The following is a 24,505-nucleotide window of genomic DNA, read 5'->3' on the forward strand; positions in this document are numbered from 1 at the left end:
CAAAGTTTGATCAGCAATCCTACAGTTTATTCACACAAATGTAATATCAGATTTTGCATTTTGTTTTAAGAATGTTTTCTTTTATGTTTGTTTTTGGTATATGATGGTAAAACTTCTAAAAAAACTTCTAAAACTTCTACCTGTAGCTCCTGTATGCTACAGTGCATGTGTTTGTTTATGTATATATCTTGTATTTGTGTGTGGCCTACAACAAATATGTTATTGTATAATGAAAACAGCACTTTCACAGCTTCTGCCTGAATAGTTTATACTATTTGTGGGATAACAAAAAACAACAGATAGTATATCAGGTGATCCATGACATGAATAGGCCTAATTTAAAACATGCACATCAATTTGAAAAAAGCACGGCTTCAATTGCTCCAATATTTGGGCAGTCTGAAAAAGGGGTATAACCTATTGGCAATGCAGTGAGAAGAGTTGAGCCTGGGGTCAAACCCCAGAAAGTAAAAGCATCTTGCATCTGTTGCTGTAAACAATGAACATTTTAATGATAGCCTTTGATGATGATCATACAATACAGGGCAAAACAGATTAATAATTGTCTTACAGGGCAAAACAGATTAATAATTGGCTTACAGTATGGCTGTTCAATTTCTAAATCAAATCAATCATTCTCTGTATCATCAAAACTCAGTGCTCTTTCAGAAATTCCTCTTCCTCCGAGTATTATACCAAACTTCGTGTCATTACTATAATTTAGGCGTTTTCAAATGTCTGATGGAATATTAGTACGGTTGACACTCCACCTAAGAGAAAAGCAACTTTCTAAACTGCATTACCCTCTGGTGGTCACTGTGTTACGCTTTCAAACTTTATTCACTTTTGAATCTTTGAACAAATCATCCCATGACTACAAAGTGGGAGAGAAATCATATTGATATGTTTTGATGTTAAGGAAGTTAATGTTTAGGAGTTTTGATGTTAAGGAAGTTGAATCAGAAAAGTTGGTGGTTTGGAATGTCCCAGTTGGTGAATAGAGAATCTTGGTCATGACTTGGCCAGAATAGAAACTCTCTCCCCCTCTCCTGGGTGTCTTTAAAACCAAAGTGGGGTGTGGCAGCTTAATTTTAGGTAATGAAAGCACTCTGAGAGCAGATGTTAGAAGCACATAATTGTCTGCTATTTGTCTACTATTATATTTAATAGTTAGAAGCTGTTACTTTGGTAACAAAATTGGTCAAAATGTGTCACTGCACATTGGTGTAAGAACAACAACACAAGACAAACCTCTACCTCATAACTTACATACTTCAAGAGAGAACAGTATAAGTATACTTATCAAGTATAATTCTGAAACCACAAAAATAGATGACCAATGCCGTTCCTGAGTGTAAAGGACTAATATTTCCAGTCCTCTCAAATTCAAGCAAGCAGAGATTACCTAAACTATAAGAATTCATCACTGTTAATCCTAATGTCCACACCAAAGTAATGCTTTAAAAGTATCCACTTATCACCAGCACAAGCTAGGCCTCAGGGGCCCCTGGCCCTTACTTACCAACCTGCCCATGTATGGCATACTTGTACCAGACCTGGGGGTCTCCAACCGGATCAGCATTATCCCCTATGGAGCCACCATCATGCCAGCCAGTATCTCGTCCCCACCGGGAGACTGCCAGCTGCCATATTTAAGCCATCTGCCTCCAGGATGACCAGCCACATTCTGATCACGCACAGCATCACAGCACGACAGAGATGGTGAGTTTTCCCAACTATCTTTTCACCACAACATAAAGATAGCTGTTCAATTTATTGAGTTCAGTTGTCAGTGAAGGAGGATTGAAAGTTATTGAGTTGATGCGGTTCAGTAAAAATCTTAGTCTTTCTTTAGTCTTAAATAGCACAGATGTTATAGACTCAGTTTAATTACATTTCTTGATAGTGCAAATATTTTGAAATAATTCCAATGCTAATTGGAAGCAGGTCAACAAAGTTAATGAAAGTCCACCCATCTCCTGAAAAAAAAGCTCTGTAATGGCTAAAACTTGAATTGTTATTGTATTATTAGAGAGTATTGTCATGCATGAACATAGTGTAGCCTGAATGGGTACATCAAGCCTTTCTGGAATCTGAAATTCTAGCACTGCTAGACAAGATGAGGAAATGATTTTGTTATCAAATTGCCCTTCGTCTCTCAGGCCAGCAGGAAGACCAAGAAGAAGGAGGGCGGCGCCAAGCGTGCTCAGAGAGCCTCCTCCAATGTCTTCTCCATGTTTGAGCAGACACAGATCCAGGAATTCAAGGAGGTAATAGGCGCCTGAAACTCTGAGAGAAGATAATGTTGTGAATTAGGCTGCTTTCTCGGGGGAGAAAGGGTGCAGTGATGTACGGCTGAACACAGCTGAGGCACTAATGACAGTGTCTCCTCCTCTGGGTGCTGTTAGTTCAACCTCAACGTTTGCCTTGTGATTCTCTTGCTTCACCCTCTTTCCCCTCATTTCTTTCTACTGAGCTGCCACAAGCAGATGCATCCCTCACTGAACTGAGTTCCTTCACATCAACTGGTGATAGCTCTAAAATGTTTCTTTGAGTTCATTGTTAATCCAGATATGAATAAAACGGAACTGAAAATGTATGTGTAAGTCTGAATGAAAGGTCATAGCCTCATGTAGACTCTGATATGAACAACAACCATGTTATTTACTTCTCTTCACTTACCTCCCTCAGTATTGGGAAGTAACATCTTGTGATGCCTCAGTGGAAAACTAATCACTACTCTTCTCGCTCTTGTATTTAGGCCTTCACACTTATTGATCAGAACAGAGATGGCTTCATCGATAAAGAGGACCTAAAAGACACATATGCATCTCTTGGTGGGTGTTTCCTAAAGATCACAATTGTTTTTTTGTGAACATCCTGAGGAACTATGCCCTAATGAGTACTGAATTCTAATTTCTAGCAACTAGGATACTTCATACTACTTCATCCACTAGTCAAGCTGGTCATATTTATGTTGACATTTAAATGGTTATTTCTGTTTGAGATAATGTGACTGGCAAACATGTATAAATATCCACAGTCTGAAGATGAAAACTATAATACTATGTCTTCTCAATAGGCAAACTGAATGTAAAAGATAAGGAGCTGGAGGACATGCTGAAGGAGGCCACTGGTCCCATCAACTTCACAATGTTTCTCAACCTGTTTGGGGAGAAATTATACGGTAAACTGTGCTTTAGGGTGAATTAGTGTGCCAACACATAATAACAATGAATTCTGGTATGAAAAATTAGTGTGAAGCACCTCTGAAATGTTTCTGCTTAAAGGTACTGACCCGGAGGACACCATTGTGAATGCCTTTAAGATGTTTGATCCTAATGCACAAGGTTTCGTACACAAAGATGAGTAAGTCCTGATTTTTATTTTATTTTTCAAAGGCAAACCGACAAGAAATAACAAAGCTTAGTAACATTACTTTTTCTGATGATCTGTTAACTTTGTCTTTCAGGTTACAACATATACTGATGACACAAGCAGACAAATTCTCTGCAGAGGAGGTAAAGTAGCTTAATTTTCTTCTCTTCTGTTTGGCATAGTGTGAATAAATCTCAGAGGTCTGATAATTTAATCCTGCTTGAAAGGTGAAGCAAATGTTCCAGTCATCCAACATTGATGCAGCCGGGAACCTGGACTATAAATCCTTGTGCTACATCATCACCCATGGGGAAGAACAGGAGGAGTAAGACGCACGACATCCCTTGTGAATCGGGTCAAACCATACGTTCTGTCTGTGAATTGTGAATAAAATCTTTGTCTCAATAATATATATATATTTGTTTGAGTGTGTAAATGGTACAATGAAGTTTGTATGAAGTAGGAGCTATGGGCTCTAGGAACTAGTTGGATCAGAATATTTAGTTTTAGAGGTGAAGTGAAAGTGAAAAGATACTTGAAGTCCCTTTGAAATTGTCCAGTGGTCAACTTTAATAGATATATACAGCAGGAAGTGTAAACATCTTCACAGCATAATTTATGCATGATTTCTGACAAAAACAGCTTGGATTTTGAATATCTTGTACTGTCCATATAAAAATGTTCATCCCTGCAAAAGTAATCAAAGGAGTTGAGGCAAGTGAAAATAATTATTACAACAGTCCTGCTGGACAGAACTGTGAATATATACCACACTGAAATCAGCAATGTGTACAAAAATGCATAATTTATAATATTACAAACAAATCTGAGATCTTTGGCAATTTCACAGTGCAATGACAAACATCATATCTTTCCCTGTTTAAGAGCACAGTGTGTAAAATAAAGTAAACAGTACTGGTCACATCATGTATGAGTGGGAAAAGCTCACTGGCAGGCTGACGCGTGTGCTTCAGTCAGGACGTAGAAGGCAAACGAGAATCCCGGCAGACTCAGGGGTTCCCCTGCGTGAAGTGGGACGCCCTTGAGTTCGGGCAGCGTTTGGTCATCCACCATCTTTAGTACCAAGCCATTTAGCTTCACTGACCTGAACATCATCATATAGCAGTTGCACAGGAGACAAGAATGCAAAAGGAGTTTCAATAATCCTGATAGGCATTGAGCATACACACAAGAATTAGGCTTATTAATGGTACACTATGCAGGTATAGGTTTTTGGGGAGTTTAGAGCTCCCTCTAGAGTCGCAATGTATGTATATGTTACTCTGCTATTGGAAATAGCAAAGTTCTCGTGACTTATCCCCCCTGTACACAATGCAAATGCTTTTGTTGTGGAGGTGAAAGAACTCCAAAGAACTATATCTACTGACAAGGTAATGTTTCAGATTCTCGCAAGTTTTGGCAACACAAACCTATTACAGGTTCGTTTACAATCAAATTGGCTTCATAAAGGTGAAAATCTTGCATGGTGTGCCTTCAAAGCAGGTAAGGTAAACAGGTAAGGTTGATTATTTATCCCTTGAAATTTAAAGGAACAAAAGCTACACATTGCTTAACGGCACAAAGTTAGTGAGGTCAAAATTACATTTAAGATACAAAAGATTTGGAATGCATTTTTTGCTTTGCATTTTGCAAATATTGAATTTACTACATTTAAAATGGGATGTACTGGTTTGCAATATAATGAGAAAAATTGTCAGAAAATAAGATAGTTAGAACGTTGAATAGCAACTCTACATGTCAATAATATTAAACTTTCATTTCTAATTTTCCTGAATGTGTTTAAAATATGCTAATGTCTTAAAAAGTAACACTGTGCTTCCCTGGAGTAAATGACAGTACCTGGAAAGAAGTCCTTGCTCTCCAGGCCTGGGGGCCTCCAACACAAAGGCCTCTGCTGTGCTGTTTGCGAGGTGTGATGGCAGATAGATCTTAGCTGTGTTCTTACTGAGGTTCAGGGCAAACAAGGTGACAGCGCCTCTCTTGTAGCTTGTGCTAAAATCAAAAGTTATAAAAACACAAAAACAATGAATGGAAAAACAGGAACTTAAATAGGACTGGGCCATCGAAAGAGTGTTCTTGAGTGTCTGAGCACACACACCTTCTTTTACTTGTGCAGTGGCAGTACACTCGCAGTCGCCTTCCGGGCTCTAGAGTTGAGAGAACCGTAGCATGCAGCACTTCAGGGCCAACTAGCCTTTTATAGAGGACCGACAGCCAATAATCCTGTGACAGTCATGGGGAGAACAGCATAGGAAGTGTGTGGTGAGGCAAGGGCCATGTTTCCAATATAGTTTTTAATCAAAGTCAAAAGACATACTGGGAGAGGATCCAGGTTGTCATCCACCAGGTGATAGGTTCCTGAGCCAATGAGAACTTGTCTGACGAGAACATCCAATCCCAGTTTTGCACCAAGGCCAAGTTTATCTAGCCACCTGCAAGTAAACAGAACTGATATCAGTGTTCAGCACTAAACAATCTAATTGTATAGAATGGTAATAGAATAATCAGTGAGAATATTCTGCAGGTTTAGCATAAAATACTTGGTCAATCTGGTAGTAGCAGGTAAAATGTGAAATGTGATGCAGGCAATTACTGTGAATGAAGAGGCAAATTTAAAATAAAATCTTATGGTGCACCCACATGAAGCCTGCAGCAAATGTGTCTGATAATCCCAATGCACCACCGCCATATGCCGAACTGGTCTCTCCAAGCCAAACTTTTTTCCCAGGGGAAACCATATCTACAGTCTGCAAACACAATTTCAATAATCAAATAAAGAAATGATGATTAAATAAATAATATAAACTAGAAAATGTAATTTCGAGGAAATTACCAGTGCATGAAAATGCAAAACATACTGTATATTAACATAAAATACAAAACAAACTTTTATTTGGAAATAGTTGTGGGCAGAGGAAACTTGGAAGGAGTCATAGTTGATAACAACTGACAGTTGAAATGGCTGAACAGTTAAATAGTTGAGTAGTTTAAATAGTTCAATTATTTAATAGTGAATTATTGTAGCGAGGACATTTATTTTGAAACAGTTGTGGGCAGAGGAAATAGTTGAATAGAATCTGTAGTCTTAAGAGAGCCAGATTGTAGGTTTAAAGCCTGAGACAGAGTATATAGTTTAAAAGTTGAACGGTGAATGGTTTGAAGAGGATGAATGGATAGAAAGTTGGATGGAATGTGCTTTATATTCTTGTAGAATGGAAAGACACAGAGAGAGTTGGCCTAGTTGAGCAGAAAGCAGTTGATACAGGTGCAATCAGTTTAACTGGCCCTTTGATGGGTCCTAGTTGAGCAGCTGGAAGTTGATACAGGTGCAAATCAAGTTAATTAGCCCATTGTGATGTCATAGTGCCAATGCAAAGTCTATGGGGGAAAATAAGCTTGTTTTTTGTTAATATCTCAAAAAGTATAAAGTTTACAAAAGTGAAAAATACATTCTTCAAGTGTCCTTTTCAAGACCTACGTTACAAAGTTTGAACGAAGTTGAAGCTGAATTAGAAGAAGAAGAAGAAGAACACTAAAATTGGTCTCAATTGAGCCTCAACCAAACAGCATGGACATGCACAGCACAAAAGGCAGAATGCACAGCACAAAAGGCAGAATGTTTTGAGTGAATGGGTATTTAGAGTGGTTGTCTTGAGAATGTGTATGGGTGTTTCTTGATAAGCGTAGGCGTGTGTGTGTGTGTGTGTGTGTGTGTGTGTGCGTACAATGGCTAGTTTTATTGCCAAAAGCAATAAAAGGATGAAATGCCCACACTCTGCTAAAAACTCCCATACATTTATATACATTCCATTTGCCCTGCACCTCACCAGTGGGGATGTACACACTACTACAATTTCTTTATTGCCAAATGCACCTGTGCGATAAGGCTGAATATAGACAGCAGGGCGTGTCCAAAGCAAAGACCTACACTTGGTAGGTGTTCCATTTTACCTCAAGCACTTCATGCGTTTTTGTGGCTAGTGTATCAAGCACATCAGGATCCAGAAAATCTTCCAGTGAAGTATCTCTACCATTGACGTAGTAACTGAAGAGAGAGAATAGTAAAAATCACAAAACACTATGTTACTCTGATGTGTAACCAACATTTATTTTGCTTTATTTTTTGGGGATTGCAGGGGAAAGTATATGCTGTGGTAGCAACATGAACACGGCCATGTTTTTTAAAGTATGTTTGCTGAAGTTGACTTTCCTTTCTTGGACAGTCCATGTGCTACCCTTTTCAGACATACAGTTCTGACACAGTGTCTGGGTTTGGTCTGGGTATGGGAATGCATGGTATGACTACAGAACAACTACAGAACACTGTGTGCTGAGAGAGAGAGAGAAAGAGAGAGGGCAAAAGTGGGAGGAGGAGCTACAGAGTAAAGTGAAAGAGGGGAGAAGAAGAGTGAGAAGAACAAGTGACAGAGACAAAGAATGAGAAAGAGAAACAAAAACTAGAGAGAGAGCAGGAGAAAGTGTGAGAAAGAGAGAAAGAAACAAAGAAAAAGAAGAACTGAGGCAAAAGAGACATAGAGAGAAAGAGTGAGATGCAAACTTACTGATGCCAGGTACATGCGTTGATTGCCTCTGCTCCACTTTCCAGAAACCTGAACGGGTAAAACACTGACTTTGATGCTTATTATTGAGGTAATCCCTTAACTGAACCCCATATTCTCTTACATTGACTGACTAAAATTGTATGTCATCATTCACTCCTGCTTTGCAAACAGTGTTTAAGTTACTGACATTCCATGGTAGCTTTGCACTTAACAGTTCTGTTTAAGTGCACCACCACATATAAACTTTAAACCAGCTTGCTGCAAAGCACAAAAAAACAACAGCAACAAAAACTTTTCTGAACAGACTTGAAAAAAGCACAACCTCAAAAAAGTACATTGAAATGGGTTCAACCCCTAGGGCGCAACCTCCAGATTATTTTTTTGCCTTCACTGTAATTGTAAGTGGCTTTTTAAAGAAGTAGAAGCTAAGCATGGGGGTGAAAACATTGACTGAGGAACACGCACCCCTCCAGCAGATCCCGGCGGTGGTCTCTGGGCTGGCTGACATCAGGTCCATAGAGCCCTGAGGACTTGTACAGTTTGGACTCGCTCAGAATCCTCCGGAGATGGACAAAGTCCTCCCCCAGCTGGTAGCCATCTACCCTGAAGCCAGCCTTCTTCTGATAGCTGTTGGGCTCTAGGGAGGGAAAAGACTCTTGGGTTAAGCTCACACTCATACACATTCTGCTTCAGTAAGTACACATACCTGTAAAAAATGTTTGTTTACTTTGGGAAAATCGGGTGAAAATGTTCTCATATACCCATGTAAACTTTTTTTTCTGTTTTTAAAAAAAAAAAAAAAATCTTCTCATCTGTAATAATGTACTTTGAATTGCCAATGTACATGAAAATATATATATGTTCTATACATAAACTTATAGCCTTGCCTAAGACCATCATACTCTGAGAATGAGGTAAGGATGAGGGATCAGTCATACCGTTGCCCAATTCCCAGGACATTTTATACTGTCTTGATTCACAGTAGTCCAGCAGCATCTGGGCATTGTGACTGTTCCAGGAGTTTCCTTTGGTCCTTAGCAAAGCATTGAGGCCAAAGATGAGGTCCAAGCCGGTGCAGTTTGCAAAGGAGTAGAGCAAATCCACAGCATACTCTGTGCAAAATAATGACATTTAAGATGTTGATAATCAAAGCTATTGTGGATAATTTACTCCAACTAATAACACTTTGGAATAACCTGCAAGGGGATATGGTATGAGATTGATATCAGTACTGCATAACTCTGAATGGAGTTTCTAGATAAGGCTACTTCTGAACCGTTAGAAAAACATGCCAGTAAAGCCAACCACATACCCTCTCACCAAAACTAAGGATAAGACATGCATTCTTGGAGGTGTGGAATACTTTCAGAAAATGTAGATGCAAACACCCAGAATTTTCTTTTACTATGATTGACAACCAGTCTAACCAGTCATCTGAGTTTTGGCAGTTCCATATTCTCCTTGACACTTTAACACTCCTACCACATCTTAGACTGTGTGTCTTATCTGATCTTCACTGAAGATGTACTTGTGATCATGTCAATCTCACGTTAATGGAGCATATAACAGTATTAAATACTCAGATATGTCATCTAGTTAAATACTCTGATATTTAGCTATAAGGGGTAGGCCTATAGTCAATTCAAATACTCTAACGTAAGGGTATCAGAAAAAGATACCCACCAGTAAACCCGACTTTTTTGTACTTTCCCTTCCGTTCTTCTTGTTGCAAAAAAAGTGACTGCAGTGCCCACTCTTTCTTCAGGTTCTCCTCCAACAATGGAGGAAGTTCCATTCTCTTGCATGTATCCCCTGAATGTATAAAAAAAGGAAACATCTTAGCCAATCTATAGCTGTTGCAGAAAGGCATTATTACAGATCTCAAATGCGGGCATCAAAATTGATTGTTTTGATCTATTCAAATGTATTCATCCTTTTCATGGCTCATTAACATGTTGCTTTTCAGTGTAAAAAAATGACATCATCGTCTTTCTGTAAGATACAGAGTAGGCTACACACTAACCAAGCACACTCTTTTGTCTTTGGAGGTAGGCTATCTATGCCTACATACAAATATGTTCCGGTTAAGTTTGAGTTTGGCAATAGGAGACCATCCTGTTTTAATTTCAGATCCCAATTTTGACTACAACACACGCCATTGAGCTTCAGGGTTCGGCTACTCAGGACCACAGATGAATCAACCGACTGTTTGCTCATCAACTCAAAAAAGAATCATGCCAAAAGGAGGTCACGTGACCCACAAACAACCTCATCTAATACAACATGACAGTGGTGATGAATGAACCAGATCTCACATAATTATATATTATAACTATAGATAGATAGATAGATAAAAGAGTGATTGAGCCCACTCTAAATGTTGTCTGTAGCCTAAACAAAAACTCACCAACAAAAGGATGAGAGTTTCTTGGATGTTGCAGATGATAACTGCGGGGGTTGAATTTCATAAAATCTTGTTTGGTCCCTCCAAATCGCAGAAAGCCAGGGCTCAGGGCACTTGATAACGTTTTCAGCTTCGCAGATCTAATAAAAACACAACAGTTAGGCTACTTCTCTTGTTTAATGGAATAATGAACGCATGTCTGTGGCACATCCTCTAGTTGTTTATCATCAGCCATACACTATGTATCAGGAACACAACGCTATTGGCATGAGATAAGATATATCAGGGAATGTTTGAACAGGTCCTGTTCAGAAATCGCCAAGACTTACGCTAGAAGATACATGAACTTCTCCTCGGCGACCAGGCTTGCATCGATGGCAACGGAGAGAAAACGCTCATTTACCCTGTTCGCCACACGATTAAGGTCCACGTCAACATGCACTGCTTCCACATCAAACATTTCAAACAAATCTGGTCGAACGTAAGGCCCGTGGAATATGAGAAAGAACCAGGCGGCCGTGAATCTCACAAATGCATTCATACCCATGTCGAGAATCTTGTCTTTTCACGTCTTACGTCTTGTGCTTTTCTTCTTCATTGATGATGTGCTCATGTACCCTATTCAGTCGCAAATAGATTTGGGTTTGAAACGTAGGCTATTCACTGTCGTCCCGAAGTTCATGTAGTGCGAGCTCCATGAGAATATTCTGTTTTGTGTGTTCCAGTAAGAACAAACTACCTGCCCTGCTGTGAGCGCAAACAAAAACGCATGGGTGGAGCGTGACGCTATAGGACAGGGAAGTGAACATCAACCCTAACCCTAGGGCCAATCCCACCAACAGCAGTGCACGGTCGACGTGAAAAGCTCGTGCAATGGTAAATATGCACACTGAACTCAGACAGCCTAATACATGTTTGTTTATTTAAATAATGTATAATGAAGTAACAGAAACCAGAACATAGCGTGAGGTTTTGTTTAGGTTTTATTTTAGCTGTTTGAGACAGTACCCATATAAACCAAATGTACAGTAACATAAAATACAATTGTATATTTCTTTTTTCTTAATTATAAATGAAGTTACACAAAATACAGCTATATATATATATATATATATATATATATATATATATATATATAAAATCTAACTCCCTACTGAGGGAAGATCAATGGGTTTTGTCAATAAATCATCCACCTCCTCTTGCAAGGCCTCTGCCTTTTCCTGGATCAGCATCTACAAATGAACAACAAATATATATTCAAAACAAAGCATACATATTAAAAGGAATATATCACTCATGTAAAAGGTAGTCTAATGTTGCCAGTCCAATAAACAATCAACATTACTGTACCACACTCATGCAGACTCAAGAAAACATTTATCCATCAATCTCTTTTACATATGTTCAGCACAGTTCAATTTCACTAACTTTCGCTGAGGCCACTATTTGATTGGCCTGCCGTTTGGACAAGTTCTCCACCGACTTGACCAGATCATTGGGGTCTGCATTGGCGAGGTGAGCCAGTGTCTTGTAACCGGCGTTGTACAGCTGCTTGGCCCGAGCCTGGTGAAGACACGCAGGCATGCACACACACACACCCCCCTCATGAGTTCCCCACTGCCTACAGACACTGCACATCAGCAGCAGTCCCACTCCCATTAGGTGTTTCAAATGAGTTAACTCAATTTGGTTTCTTCAGGAATGTCTCGACTTTAAGCAGCTCTCAGGTCTGCCCACAGTGAGCGTTTCCCAGCCACATCTGAACTCATATGGACAAGAGTTGATTTTATATATATAAATTTCTCTCTGGCCTTCTTGAGAGGCTAACTAGTCAGTACAACTGAGAATTTCATACTGAGAGTTTCATATAGATAGGTTAAATACAACATGGTAATGCTATGCTAGTTTATGTCCTCGAGCAATCTGCAATACGGAAGAATAAAGATGATGACTTGTGACAGCTGTGGATATAATGCTGTTGTTATAGAGATGCAAATAGGGAGATAAGTGCAGGGGTTGGGCCTGAACTCTAAACTCTGACCTCCATGACTCCCACCACTTCCATCAGAGGGATGAGTTCAGTCTGCACACAGTAGGTGAGTCTACGGGTCAGCTCAACCAGGAGAGCCTTAAAGGGCCAGAACTCCTCCAGCTCCTAGACCAGGGACACACCAACACAAACAGCTTGGACACACACACTAAAACCTTCCACACATAAACAGAACAGAGATACGGTACATGGAAATGGAAGCCCATTTAGTGCTAAGGGGGCACCCAGTGCGTCAAGGGTCATTGCATCAGGAGCAGTAGAGTTACAGAGTGCAATACTAGGTGCTGAAAATTGAGGAAAAGGGGAATCCCCCCCATAAATGCACAAATAGGCTGACACCAATTTCACTGCATTTCTTACTTCCAGTAACTATATGCATGTGACAGTAAACTTCCTTGTATCCTTGACTACCTAGACGCAAGCCTCTTCTGGGTTGCCAGATGTAATGAAGACTTAGCTAACGTTAGTTGACCTGCAGCCTCTGTAACGTTTCTCCAACCATGACCCAGCTACACATTATGGAAACAGTCAAAACAAAAAATAACTCTCTAACCAACTTAACATATTTAGCTGAAGTTAGCGATGCAGATGAAGTTTAGCCTAGGCTACCTGTCGTGGAGAAATATGGCCAGCTCTGCGTCAGACTTGATATTCTTCATTTGACGAAGACGTCGCCATCTCAGGAAGCTCCTCCGATGTCCACTTAATTGGTTTCTTGTTTTAATTTTGGAAATTTGCCTGCCTCTCGTAGGCTAGGCCTACTCGCTCGTGACTACAACTAACAGCTGTTGACAGTTGGTCTTCGCTGGCAACCCAAATAGGAGAACACGTCAGCCCATTATTAATATTCTATTCTAGAATTAAATGGTTCAAAACATAAACGAAAATTCCAAGAGATTCCACCCGTAAGTCATTTTTTTCACGAGTTTTGCGGGTTATAGTAATGGTGTCAAATAAGCCATTACTTCAATTCATTGTGTTTCCTTACTCTCTGACGACATATAGTGATAATTTTTGGAATGGTTACAATTTATTTTCCATTATTTCCTACATACTGGTCCTTTAAGGTGGGGATCACACTGACCAGCGGTAAGCGGCAGGTTTCCTATTGTTCTCTATGGTTCGGCAGCGGAATGGTGGCAGCGCTAGCGTAACACTAGTGTTGAACAAGCTGAGCGCTAAACTTGGTTCAACTTTTAAAGCGCAACGCAAGCGTATTCAATTATCAGTTTAGGCAAACCGTTTGTGTTACTTAGGAACGAGATATAACTTAATGTGGTCTAAACGTTGCGTTACGCTTGCCGCTGCCGCTTTCCGCTGGCCAATGTGATCCCCAGCCTAAGTGCGAGCAGCTTGTGCTGTATGGCTAGTGTGGACAGGTGTCAGAGGCGTGAGCTGACCTCAACGAAGTGGAGCACACAGGAGCAGAAGGCTGAGGAGGAGCTAAGGAGAGTCTGCACAAAGCCGCGGGTTAGTTGGAAGCGCTCCGACACACTCCACAGGTCGGTCTCCTTCAGCAGAGCATGCAGCACCAGGGCCAGATACAGACGACTGGCCACCTCTGTGTCTACAGACTGAGACTGAGGGAGACATAGAGAGATGGAGAGATAGAGAGAGAAAGAGAAAAAGAAAGAAATAAAGGAGAGATGGACAGATAGATAGAAACAAACAAAAAAGAAAGGATTGAAAGAGTGACAGATGATGAACCATTAATCTCATCACTCAGGCAGCTCAATATCCTGGTTCCATCACCAGATCACACTGTCACTTTGCGATGTCCTTTTCCTGCAATATAAGGTAACCAACATATGCTCCTTAGAACGCCATTTCAGTTAATTGCAACCAAATGATCAAAGAGTCAGTTTTGTGAGAAATTACTTTCTCACTTCTCCTTGAGTGGGGAAAAAGGATTTTAATGTGATGAACAGCAAATTAGAAGCCCTCTGCTTCCTGCCTTCGTTTGGATGAGAAGACCCAGAGATGGAAACTTCATAGCTTTTGATAATAACTTTATATTGAAAAAAGAATCACAGGCACTTACCTTCTTTACGCTCTGGCCTGCCGCCTTCCTCGCCACAAAGCTCTCCGGCACTCCTACCGCGGCACAGATCTTTTGCTCCGACGGAGTCAACAGCGTGAACTGAGAGTGGGACGATCAAGAACGAATTAGCAAAGGTTACAGGCACCGTTCTATTAACTGAAGGCTATGAGACGGAAAGCAAGTGCAGTGGAAACTAATTCTGTGAGGCACATCAGTGAGTGTAAACAGAGAACAAGACACTAGATGTGTTACAGAGAAACAAGCCAGAGCAGGATACATTTGGATATATAAATCACAGGTGCATCAAAAAAAAAAAAAAAAGAATATTGGAAAAGTTCATTTTTAGTTCAATTTATTTCAAAAAGTGAAACTTTCATATAATCTAGATTCATTACACATAAAGTATCTATATAGCATATTTATATTTCATGGTTATTAATGTGCAATGTCCATGTCAAATAAACCTTAAATAAAAAAATAAAATAACAGCTCTAATCAGCTAATTAAGTCAAAACACCGGCCATGGTTTCCTGAGCCTTTAATCTCCCAATCTGGGCAGGGCAATATACTTTTCCACAATATTCTCTGAGATGCACCTGTATGTTGATGACTTGAGCATAAGCATGTTTGATGCATCCTTGTAAGAAGATAATTTCTGTTCATAGAAAGTCTGGGCTGGACTTAAGTCCACCTCACTTGTCGAAAGTAGATCATCCAGTCAGGCTTGCACTGGGAGACCATGTCGTACGGGGTCACCAAATAGACTAAGTGCAGGAAGCTGTTGAGCAGTAGCCCTTCCAGGCCCTTTGACAGGTCTCTGTACAAGACATCGCTGTAGGTCAGATCCACTGAGCCTGTAGGCAAAAACACAACCAAGGCATTCAGTGTGTGGAGTTGATGGGTAGACACAGAGCTCTCTATATACGGCGCTGGGTAGACAACAGCAGTACTGCCCCCATATGGTGAAGCCATGCAGTGCACTTGCTAGGCAGTGAGTGAGTGCTTCATGTTTCATTAATTAGATTTTTTGTGGGTAGCAGCAATAATGCTAATGTTCTGATGGAATCATGACAGTTTATCTCTTTTAATTACTTTTTCAGGAATTCCATTTCATTAGGTCAGATTTTCCAAGTCCAGATAAAATGTAACATCAAAACGGCATTCAAGATGCAAAACACGGTCAAGCATATTGTGAGGTTTTCCCTGTTCAAAAGGTCTTCTATCATCACATAATTATTGCATTCAATAATAGATAATAGATAATAGATGCATTGATCAACATTAGCACACAGAAGCTCAGATACTCTTTGCGGTGGGTATGCATGGACTTTAAACACACCTTTAAAGCTTGCCCGTCCCAGTTTGGTAATGAGTAGAACAGAGCCGTCAGGGTGGTCCGGAGAGAAAGTGATGAGGGCCTTCTCCATGAGAGCTTCCACTGATTGGGCCGCCATCTCTGATAAGCTGCGCTCAGGACAGACATGAGCCTGCTGCACGCCTAGCAGCGTCCCAGATAGGAAATTCCTGATCTGATCCAGAGTCTGTGCTACCTGGCAGAGCCAAAGGCACATGGAGAACGGGTTGTAGAGTTTACAAATGGAGTCCTTAAGTGAGCGATCACAACCAAAACAGGATTAATAGGGTTGGTAAGATTACATTTATACACACACATATAACAGATGCATTGGAAATTATGTAAGATACTAAACATGTTTCAAGTCAAGTCATATAAAGTTGTTTGATTGATATTTCATTCAAGCCTGTTTGAAAATGGAATTGGCCTGTCACAATGTGCCGGTGTGTGCAGCGCACTTACATTCAGTCCAATGAGGGACAAAATGAGACTCAGGAGTCCTTTGCCACCATCATAAAGGAGGTTGCTGTAGCATTTTTCCATTGGAGCAGACAGCAGTTTTTCAGCCTAAGAAGACAAAGCAGGTCATTCTGATGAGGACAGCAACAGCAACTCACGCAAGGTTCTAGTGAGTTGGATTTTTAAATACAACTGAGGGGTCCACTGTAGCAACAAACACCTCAACAAAGCATCAACTACTGTACATGCTGGAATGCAAATATATAAGTATAAGTATTTATACTCTTTTGATCCTGTGAATGAAATTTGGTCTCTACATTTATCCCAATCCGTGAATTAGTGAAACACACTCAGCACACAGTGAACACACAGTGAGGTGAAGCACACACTAATCCCGGCGCAGTGAGCTGCCTGCAACAACAGCGGCGCTCGGGGAGCAGTGAGGGGTTAGGTGCCTTGCTCAAGGGCACTTCAGCCGTGCCTACTGGTCGGGGTTCGAACCGACAACCCTCCGCTTACAAGTCCGAAGCGCTAACCAGTAGGCCACGGCTGCCCCAATACGAAGAAAGTCTTCTCAATATTTTATTTAGCACACCAGTGACATAATTACTGATCACATGGCAAAAATAAAGCCTCACAAGAAAACTAATTTCTACTAATTTTCCTTCATGGCCAAAAGTCATCAATAAACAGAACTGTTGCATCCAGGCTGCTGGCTGCTTGTACCATGATCTTGTCCTTCTCCTGCAGGACCAGGATGCTCTCTCCCATGGAGTCGATGCCAGCTCGCCCTGCTCGGCCCACCATCTGTTTGTACTGACTCCTCCTCAGAAAGTCCATGGCTATGTAGGGCGACCGCAGGATCACCCTGTTACACATGGGGGAACTCATGACTCTCAATAAAGGTGTATTCATATAACAATAACACACACACACACACACAGCCAAATCCCAGTCCAACCACAACATGACACAATGCATATCTTGGTATAATACATACATATCAAGTCCCCGTCTTAATTTCTCAATAGCATATACCGGTACTTAAAAATAATATTGTCTATTAAATATGAACTATGGTTTGGGGGAGCTCAATAGTTTAATATGCTATATAAATGAAAGTGATGTCACTTGACAAATTCTTACAATGAAATAAACACCTTCATAAATCAGTGTCTTAACAGTTCATTATGTTTCACTAAATCCACTAGCATGCACAGCAGCGCAGACAGACACGGCCTCTCTTTGTAGTGCTGAGGCTCCAGCTGACCTGCGGGCTGGGAGGTTGACGCCGGCGGCCAGTGTGGAGGTGCAGGTGAGTAGGCAGAGCGTCCCGGCCGAGTAGGCCTCCTCCACCAGCCTGCGCTCGTCACTGGTCAGGCCGCTGTGGTGGTAGGCCAGGCCGTATGGCACCGTCTTCTGCAGCACGGGACACAGTACCCCGTTCCCACAGTCCTTCAGCTCCTTCAGCAGAGTGGCCTTCTCTGCCTCCTTGTGCTGCAAGAAATCTCTATGGAGGAATATGGCATGTGTATATATTTTTTTAAATGTATGCATGGTTAATTAGACACTGATTAGTATAGACTGAAACCGAATTATATGATCTGATATTACATGATACATATTTAACATAATTTGAGTTTTCCCATTTCCACTTAAAATTCTTTGCTTGAATTCCACTGTCATGTCTACTAACCGTGCCAAGTACTTGCAGATCATTCCAGCCACGTTCTCACAGTTCTTCTTAGTTGGACAGAAAACCAAACAGGACTGCGATGGAATCACCTCCGTAACCAAGGCAACAATATGGTCCGGGTCCATTTTCTTCAAGCTATTGGAATACTTTCAAACCAGAAGGGAATCGTTTTAGGAAATGATGAATTGCTATTCAGGTATACACAAGTTCTACTTCACAAACAGCCATACGGTACACAGGTATACACCAGTTACACTTCACAAATAGCCATACGGTACACAGGTACTGGCAGATTATGGTGGCGTTTCACAACTGGCACAATCCAGAGATGCTAAAACATACCTTATAATTCAAGAGGCGTGAAAACTTAAGACATTGCTCTTCTTTGGGATCAACCTCATATATAGAGTCCTTCAACTTCACATATTCTTTTAACTGGACCTGAAAACGAGTGTCATTTATGAAAGCTCTATTTAACTCTATTTAACATGCACAGAGAAGCAAGATATACAATAGCACATGCCATGATATACCATGTGAGTGCACATCATCCTAAAACACATACCGGCCTAAAATCATTACTGTAGTTTTCTGCCTTTAAGAACTTCTGTAGGTCACCAACATTCCCAAGTGTGGCACTCATTCCAATGATTTGCGTTGATTCTGCACAAACATTCCATTTTTATTACTTATGATGGGATACTGGTATCATTGCAACATCAAATCTTTTTAAAGGATACCTCTTGTGGTAACTACTTACTGCTCACGTGTAAAACTTTGGCCAAAGTCATCTCAAGAACTGCTCCTCTACTTCCATCCCCAAGCATGTGAAGCTTGAAATAAACCAAAAGATTTGAGATTGTAGCCAACTCAATTATTTAAATATTGGCTGCATATTTATTCACACAATGTCTTGAGCAAGTACGTACCTCATCCACCACCACCAGACCAATATTATCCAGCCGACTGGTATCAATCAAGGAGTTGACCAGGCTGTGGCCTTTCTCAATAGTTGTGATGTACAGAGAATTTTTCTGTCTTCTCTTGATAGGCGGGAACTTGCCCTTGCTCCCAGCATATTCCTCTACCAGGAAGTCCAACTCTACACCAAAGCTAGCTAGCCCTCGCACCTATGAACAGAAAGTGAACAAGTGGAAAAGCTGTCAGGCATTGTAAGACTGAAGCGATACAACAAGAATCCATGTGATCTATAATAAACACATTCAATGAACAAGTAAAAAAGAATCACAGAATTATGCCTTGAAGATATCACTTTCAGATGTGTATTGTTCAACTAAATCAAACTTTAGGGCAGAGAGTAAATTAATATTCACATACTTTCTCCTGCACCAACGATACGTATGGCAGAATGAGTAGGGCGTTGTTTTTCCTACACAGGATCTCCTTGAGAATGAGGATTTCAGCCACTAGTGTTTTCCCACCACTGGTGGGTAGGGAGTAAATCAGGTTCCTCCTCTGTTGAACACTTTCCAATGTCAAACACGTCTTCTGCCAATCTAAAACAGAAAAACCAAGATTACAGATGTCCTACAATTAGTGCTATAATGGTAGAAACTGTTGAAATACATAATAGGAACGTGGCCAAAACAGGACATCCCTATGCTGCACACTTGGGAATGTTTTGTTTACCATATAAATCCTCAATGCCCTTCAGTCTGTTGATGAGGTCTTTCACTTTTGAGGGAAGGCCAAAGAATGGTCCGAGGTCCGTTTCCATAGAAATGGACTGCATGGTCTGCATGGCAACGTTTATCTCTTCAGTCACTAGAAGTTTCTTCTGCTGCTGAGCTATTTTTGCAACACTGGGGAAACTGTGGCGGCATTTCCAAGCATGGCTCTTTTCATAGCGTTTGCCATACTCCTCCTGGCCTTGGGACCGCGTTGTGTATCCTCTGTTTTGTTCATGGCATCAGGGTTATGGTCTTCCCTTAGGTTTTTCCCAAGGGGTGTGGAGGTGTGGCCACCATCTGACGGTTCATGCACCTTTTCCTGGAATTCTACCTGTGAGCCAGGAATATCTTGAAATGAGTCATCCTTTAAACAGATCGCTAGGAGGGAGTCTGTGAAGCCCTCGCCATTTGTATCGGCTGCAGTTTTTAAATGTGTGTAATTAGCATCAGGGTTTTCATTACTTTGTCTTGCACAGACTTCCTTATGCTGGGTCACGTGTTGTTCTGCATCATCTAGCTTGGCCATGAAAGAAGAGTCTCCAAGGATGCTGTCGTATCCGCCAAACAGATCCTCATTGTCACTGCAATACTAAAAGATGTGATGGATGAGAAATATGTTTGATCTTTCCAATTATGCAACTGTGGAACATATTTCCTTCCAAGAAACCATACTAGACAACATCCCTCTACGTACAGACTACAGCCAGTTGACAGTGTTGCACAGGTGCTTTATGGTTCACTATTTTACTGCTAATTACAGAACTGAGCAACAATGACTGTAAAACACTATTTTCTACAGTCACTGGTGGAGAACAACAAATGCTGCAATACGTTTACAATGAAGAATTTACCTCTGGTGCATTCCCTTCAGGTGTTACTTCGAGATAGTGTTCTATCTTGGTAGCAGTGAGCTGACTCTGTCCATCAGTGGTCGTTTTTTTCCTTGCAGGAGTTAGACTAGTCCTCGAACCATCCCTCGACCTTTTTCTTACGGATCCACGTTTGACAACAATTTCTGTGTTGTTAATCATGGTGCAATCTTCCCCTCCCTCAGAGTCTTTAAGTTGGACCCAATGACTGTATGTTGAGTCATTGGTTGGAGCACTAATTTAACGGTAATTTTCAGTTAGCTAAATAGCAGCTACCTAACTTAGCATTCGAAGTTATCTTCACAAACATTGTGCGATGACAGGTTAGATACGATTAGAGGTCAGCTTGTTTTGTTCACCGAACAACTAAGAGTAAACGTTCTCGACACTACATGTAACACATCACTATGGAACCTCTAAAATGAATGGCATTACAAACGTAAAGTATTTGTTATTACCATTACATGTCTAGAAAAATTCGAAATCAACACGCATGATACAAGCCATTCAAATACGAGCTCTCATGTCCTTTCTTTAATGCTGCCCGGTAGAAACATTGCCTTCAGATGGAACTATGGTATGGTGTGTAGATTCTAGATTTGCTAGGAGACTTTTACATTGATACACTGTGACCGGAAAGTGCTAAGTTTTGACAGTGGCAAGGTGTCCGTTTGGTAACTGCTTTTGACTGCATGTTTACCAAAATGCTTGCGCTTCGAAGTTGCCGAACAGTTTTTCTTAACCTTCACAGGCGGGATTTAAACGTCAAGTTGCAGGTCATTATCCTGTTAAGTTGCTCCTAATCGTTCTTTATTATCGGGTATTTTGGGTGTGCGAAGGGCGTCTGCTAGCTAGCGCCCATGTTTCTAATAAGAAAGTCATGGTAAAGGACGATTTACAACCTATACCAGTGTAACGTTAAAAATAGTCTTCAGTCGTAACGTTTTTAAACATAGGCCTACCCTTAAAATCCATCAAAATTCTAATGTTGTTATGGATGGAAAATTATATGTCGACTCAACTGTAAGCGTTCTAGGCTAATGTGTTAACATTGTTGGATCTCTTGCAGGATGCATAATTTCGGTAAAGGCTGTTATCAGGACTGTTGCAATTTTTAGGCTAATTATTTGTTTTCTAATTTTCCACAGAGCAAGCTTCCCGAAGTGTATCAGTTGCTAGCGATGAAGACCACAAAGACATGGTGATGCACAATACATTTATTGTGATCAATACCTAAATAATGCAATGGCACAATGTCGACAATACGATTTTTAGTAGATATGTTGATACGTTTGATCTGTAATTGAATTGTTATTGTCTCGTATAACACCAGCCCATCAAAATTGAAAATCCATTCAAGGAGCCTCAGAAAGGATGCATTCTGTGCAGCAACGAGATAAAAGTAGATTACAAAAACATTCAGGTTTGTCTTGTCCATTTCTTGTGATTCTGGTTTGTCAGTCATGGATTTGTTGATCATATGCATACCCTTTAGATTCAGTAACTTACTATACACAATCTTCTCTTTACAGTTGCTCTCTCAGTTTATATCACCACACACAGGGCGAATTTATGGCAGACACATAACAGGTAAGTCAGACAAGCCGTTGTTGTGTGCCTTCTGGTTTTTCCCACCTACTGGTTTCCTTGCGCGTGCTCATGTTGCTCACCACAGCTGCAGAGTTGTCAAACATTCACAAACCAAACCAAACCAAACATTAACCATGCAAGCAACACCGTGCCAACATTTTGTCTTGCATTAGGTGACACAAATGGTATTGCCTTTATCTTATAACTCCTTGTCTGAGCGACTACCAGGCCTATGGTTTTGAAAAGTCAAATGTTCCCTGACAAAGACGTTCAAAAATTAAGAATGTTTATTGACTTGAAAAATACGCTAATTTTTGCAAACTCCCTTCATTCAACCCTTGAAGACATCGCGGTCTGGTGCGCTATGTAGATCGCTTCTTCTCTCGTACCATTTAATTTCTCATAATTAGGTCTACTAGGCCTACAATAACGTCATCACCAAATACATCTTTTATTTTTAGTTGATCAACCACAAGGAGTAGCAGAGGCCTACCTACTGTGACCGTAGCAGCCCAAGGTAACCAGTTGTTTTAGATGAAGGGCAACCACTTGTTTCAGAGCCTGGACATGTTACCTGGGTGTTGCCTACGTTATTAATTGATGGTACCTACAATAGTTAATTGTATCGCGTAACAGCCAGGTATTAGTTGGCTCAAGGAGTAGGGAATCAGGCTGGAGAGAGTCATGCATGTGTTGCTTTTGCGGGATCAAATCCAATTTAATGCTAGTTTTCAAAACATATATTTATATGTTTTATAAATTTGTATATATTTTTACATATGTCTTTTGTCCGAGTGGCTGTAATGTAGCCGAGCTCTCATGGCGTATGAAAACCAGAAGAAAAACCAGAAGGCACACAACACCGTCATTGATAATCTCTGCTGTATGGATACAGTATTATGTTCTCTATGCTTTAATAAAACCTTGATTTATTTAACACAGTGGCTAGTTACACATATATGTGACACATTTAGCCAACATGCCAACTGTGCTTTGTACCAGAGATATTATATAAAGTAGTGTGCACAATGTGTCACAGCCTATGGGTACACTGTTACAAGCAAGCAGATGTTGCTGTTAAACAAAGTGTACAGAGATCAGAGTATGAGCACAATGTTTTTGTAGACCAGAGGCGAAACTTTGCAGGAGGATGATGATTTAAAAAAAATCTACTCTGGCAAAAATCTGGTATTTTCAGTAAAAAAAACAACTACAAAAATAAATGCACAGATCCATACACAGACCCACATTGAAAACAAAAAAATGAGATGTGTGCCATGCACTGCATTAATGTCTAACATTGTAACTACATGTTTACGGGTCTTGTTTTTTTTCTTTTTTATGTAAAACATTTAGATTGAACCTTCCATTGAATATATTTACACAAAAGTAAGCATATGTCATGTACAAGTAGAGGATATGTTTGTGTAACAAATTCAGAAAAAGTAACAAAATAAATGATTGCTCTTTTATTTCCAGGACTTTGTGGGAGGAGACAAAAGGAGATATCTAAAGCTATAAAGAGGGCACATGCAATGGGTAAGATTGCTTTTAAATTATGTTTGATATTCTCATTCAGAAACAGTAAGTGGGTTTACATGGACTCTTTTATTCTGGATCGGAATAAAACTGCCTATCCAATTAGAATTTTAATCCAAATGAAAGGGGTGATGTATTCCGTTCTGTTACCGATTGAACAGCCATGTATACGGTCAATCGAATTGCCTGCTGTATCTTCTCAAGGAAAAGTAAAGCAACAACGGCTATTCCAATCAAAAATTCTAAAGCGCCCATAAGCACCTGATCGAAATAGAATGCTCCCCATGTAAACAGATGGCACAAACTTTTCAATCTGAATAGTTTAATTAATCAGAGTGCCAAAAACTGCCCATGTAAACCAACCTAGTAATACAGTCCTTATTTGTACTTCAATAGCATTGGACATTTATAAATAATCTGTTTTGGAGTTTGTGTCTTTCATACCCATGACTAAAGAGTCTCTCCTTGTCAAGGTTTCATGTCAGTGACGTTAAAAGACCCCCAGTTTATGAAGGACCCCAACATCTGTGACATCAAACATCTGGAATAATATCTTGCATACTGGTCATCAAGTTTCCAAACAGACAGACATTTTATGACAAATGAACATTTTCCTAAAATTATGTCTTAAGATTATTATTTTTTTGCTGTGCTTTGGTTAATTTACTTTTTATAATTCCCAATTGTTAACATGTATATTAAATGTCTGTGTTGAACATGTTTCTGTATCATGATGTTTCTTTGGATAGATAAGTCTAGCCTGGAAGTCAGTCCGAATATACCCAAAATGTGGGCACGCCCAGGGAAATTTAATTAGAAGTCTATATGCCTGGTCAGGATGTGTTTGGGTA

General features: G+C 40.3%; 4 protein-coding genes across 7 annotated transcripts; 2 read left to right on the forward strand and 2 right to left on the reverse strand.

Moving 5' to 3' along the window:
• Nucleotides 1-1,638: 1,638 nt before the first annotated feature.
• Nucleotides 1,639-3,788, forward strand: LOC125304277 (myosin light chain 5-like). Its single transcript, XM_048258401.1, has 7 exons — nt 1,639-1,722; nt 2,163-2,270; nt 2,762-2,837; nt 3,083-3,187; nt 3,291-3,369; nt 3,473-3,521; nt 3,606-3,788. Exons 1-7 carry the CDS (start codon nt 1,720-1,722, stop codon nt 3,705-3,707), a joined length of 522 nt encoding a protein of 173 aa, XP_048114358.1. The 5' UTR covers nt 1,639-1,719; the 3' UTR covers nt 3,708-3,788.
• On the reverse strand, nt 3,664-11,210 carry hpse (heparanase). Of its 3 annotated transcripts, XM_048258398.1 has the most exons (13): nt 10,695-11,210; nt 10,369-10,505; nt 9,645-9,773; nt 8,900-9,073; nt 8,427-8,598; nt 7,962-8,009; nt 7,351-7,444; nt 6,040-6,146; nt 5,717-5,831; nt 5,498-5,622; nt 5,239-5,391; nt 4,328-4,483; nt 3,664-3,752 (listed from the first exon to the last, which is right to left on the reverse strand). In XM_048258398.1, the coding sequence occupies exons 1-13, from the start codon at nt 10,910-10,912 to the stop codon at nt 3,671-3,673; spliced, it is 1,710 nt and encodes a 569-aa protein (XP_048114355.1). In that variant the 5' UTR covers nt 10,913-11,210; the 3' UTR covers nt 3,664-3,670. The 3 variants fall into 3 exon arrangements, with proteins under 3 accessions (XP_048114355.1, XP_048114357.1, XP_048114356.1); XM_048258400.1 differs by lacking the exons at nt 10,369-10,505; nt 10,695-11,210 and adding an exon at nt 9,985-10,241; XM_048258399.1 differs by lacking the exon at nt 3,664-3,752 and having other exon boundaries at nt 3,924-4,483.
• A 120-nt stretch (nt 11,211-11,330) lies between these two features.
• On the reverse strand, nt 11,331-21,060 carry helq (helicase, POLQ like). Its single transcript, XM_048258397.1, is given in 19 exon segments — nt 11,331-11,597; nt 11,794-11,928; nt 12,407-12,520; nt 13,816-13,995; nt 14,457-14,555; nt 15,153-15,310; nt 15,796-16,006; nt 16,273-16,377; nt 16,996-17,137; nt 17,540-17,779; nt 17,966-18,111; nt 18,308-18,406; nt 18,531-18,628; nt 18,726-18,798; nt 18,895-19,095; nt 19,304-19,482; nt 19,616-19,775; nt 19,778-20,245; nt 20,508-21,060. Coding segments are annotated over 19 exon segments (3,078 nt in total). The 5' UTR covers nt 20,688-21,060; the 3' UTR covers nt 11,331-11,507.
• On the forward strand, nt 18,055-24,374 carry mrps18c (mitochondrial ribosomal protein S18C). Of its 2 annotated transcripts, none has more exons than XM_048258402.1 (6): nt 18,055-18,161; nt 21,674-21,726; nt 21,859-21,948; nt 22,058-22,115; nt 23,595-23,654; nt 24,128-24,374. In XM_048258402.1, exons 1-6 carry the CDS (start codon nt 18,143-18,145, stop codon nt 24,202-24,204), a joined length of 357 nt encoding a protein of 118 aa, XP_048114359.1. In that variant the 5' UTR covers nt 18,055-18,142; the 3' UTR covers nt 24,205-24,374. The 2 variants fall into 2 exon arrangements, with proteins under 2 accessions (XP_048114359.1, XP_048114360.1); XM_048258403.1 differs by lacking the exon at nt 18,055-18,161 and adding an exon at nt 21,147-21,301.
• Nucleotides 24,375-24,505: the final 131 nt, after the last annotated feature.

The sequence above is a fragment of the Alosa alosa genome, chromosome 12 (genome assembly GCF_017589495.1).
Source record: "Alosa alosa isolate M-15738 ecotype Scorff River chromosome 12, AALO_Geno_1.1, whole genome shotgun sequence".
NCBI classification, from domain to species: Eukaryota; Metazoa; Chordata; class Actinopteri; order Clupeiformes; family Clupeidae; genus Alosa; species Alosa alosa.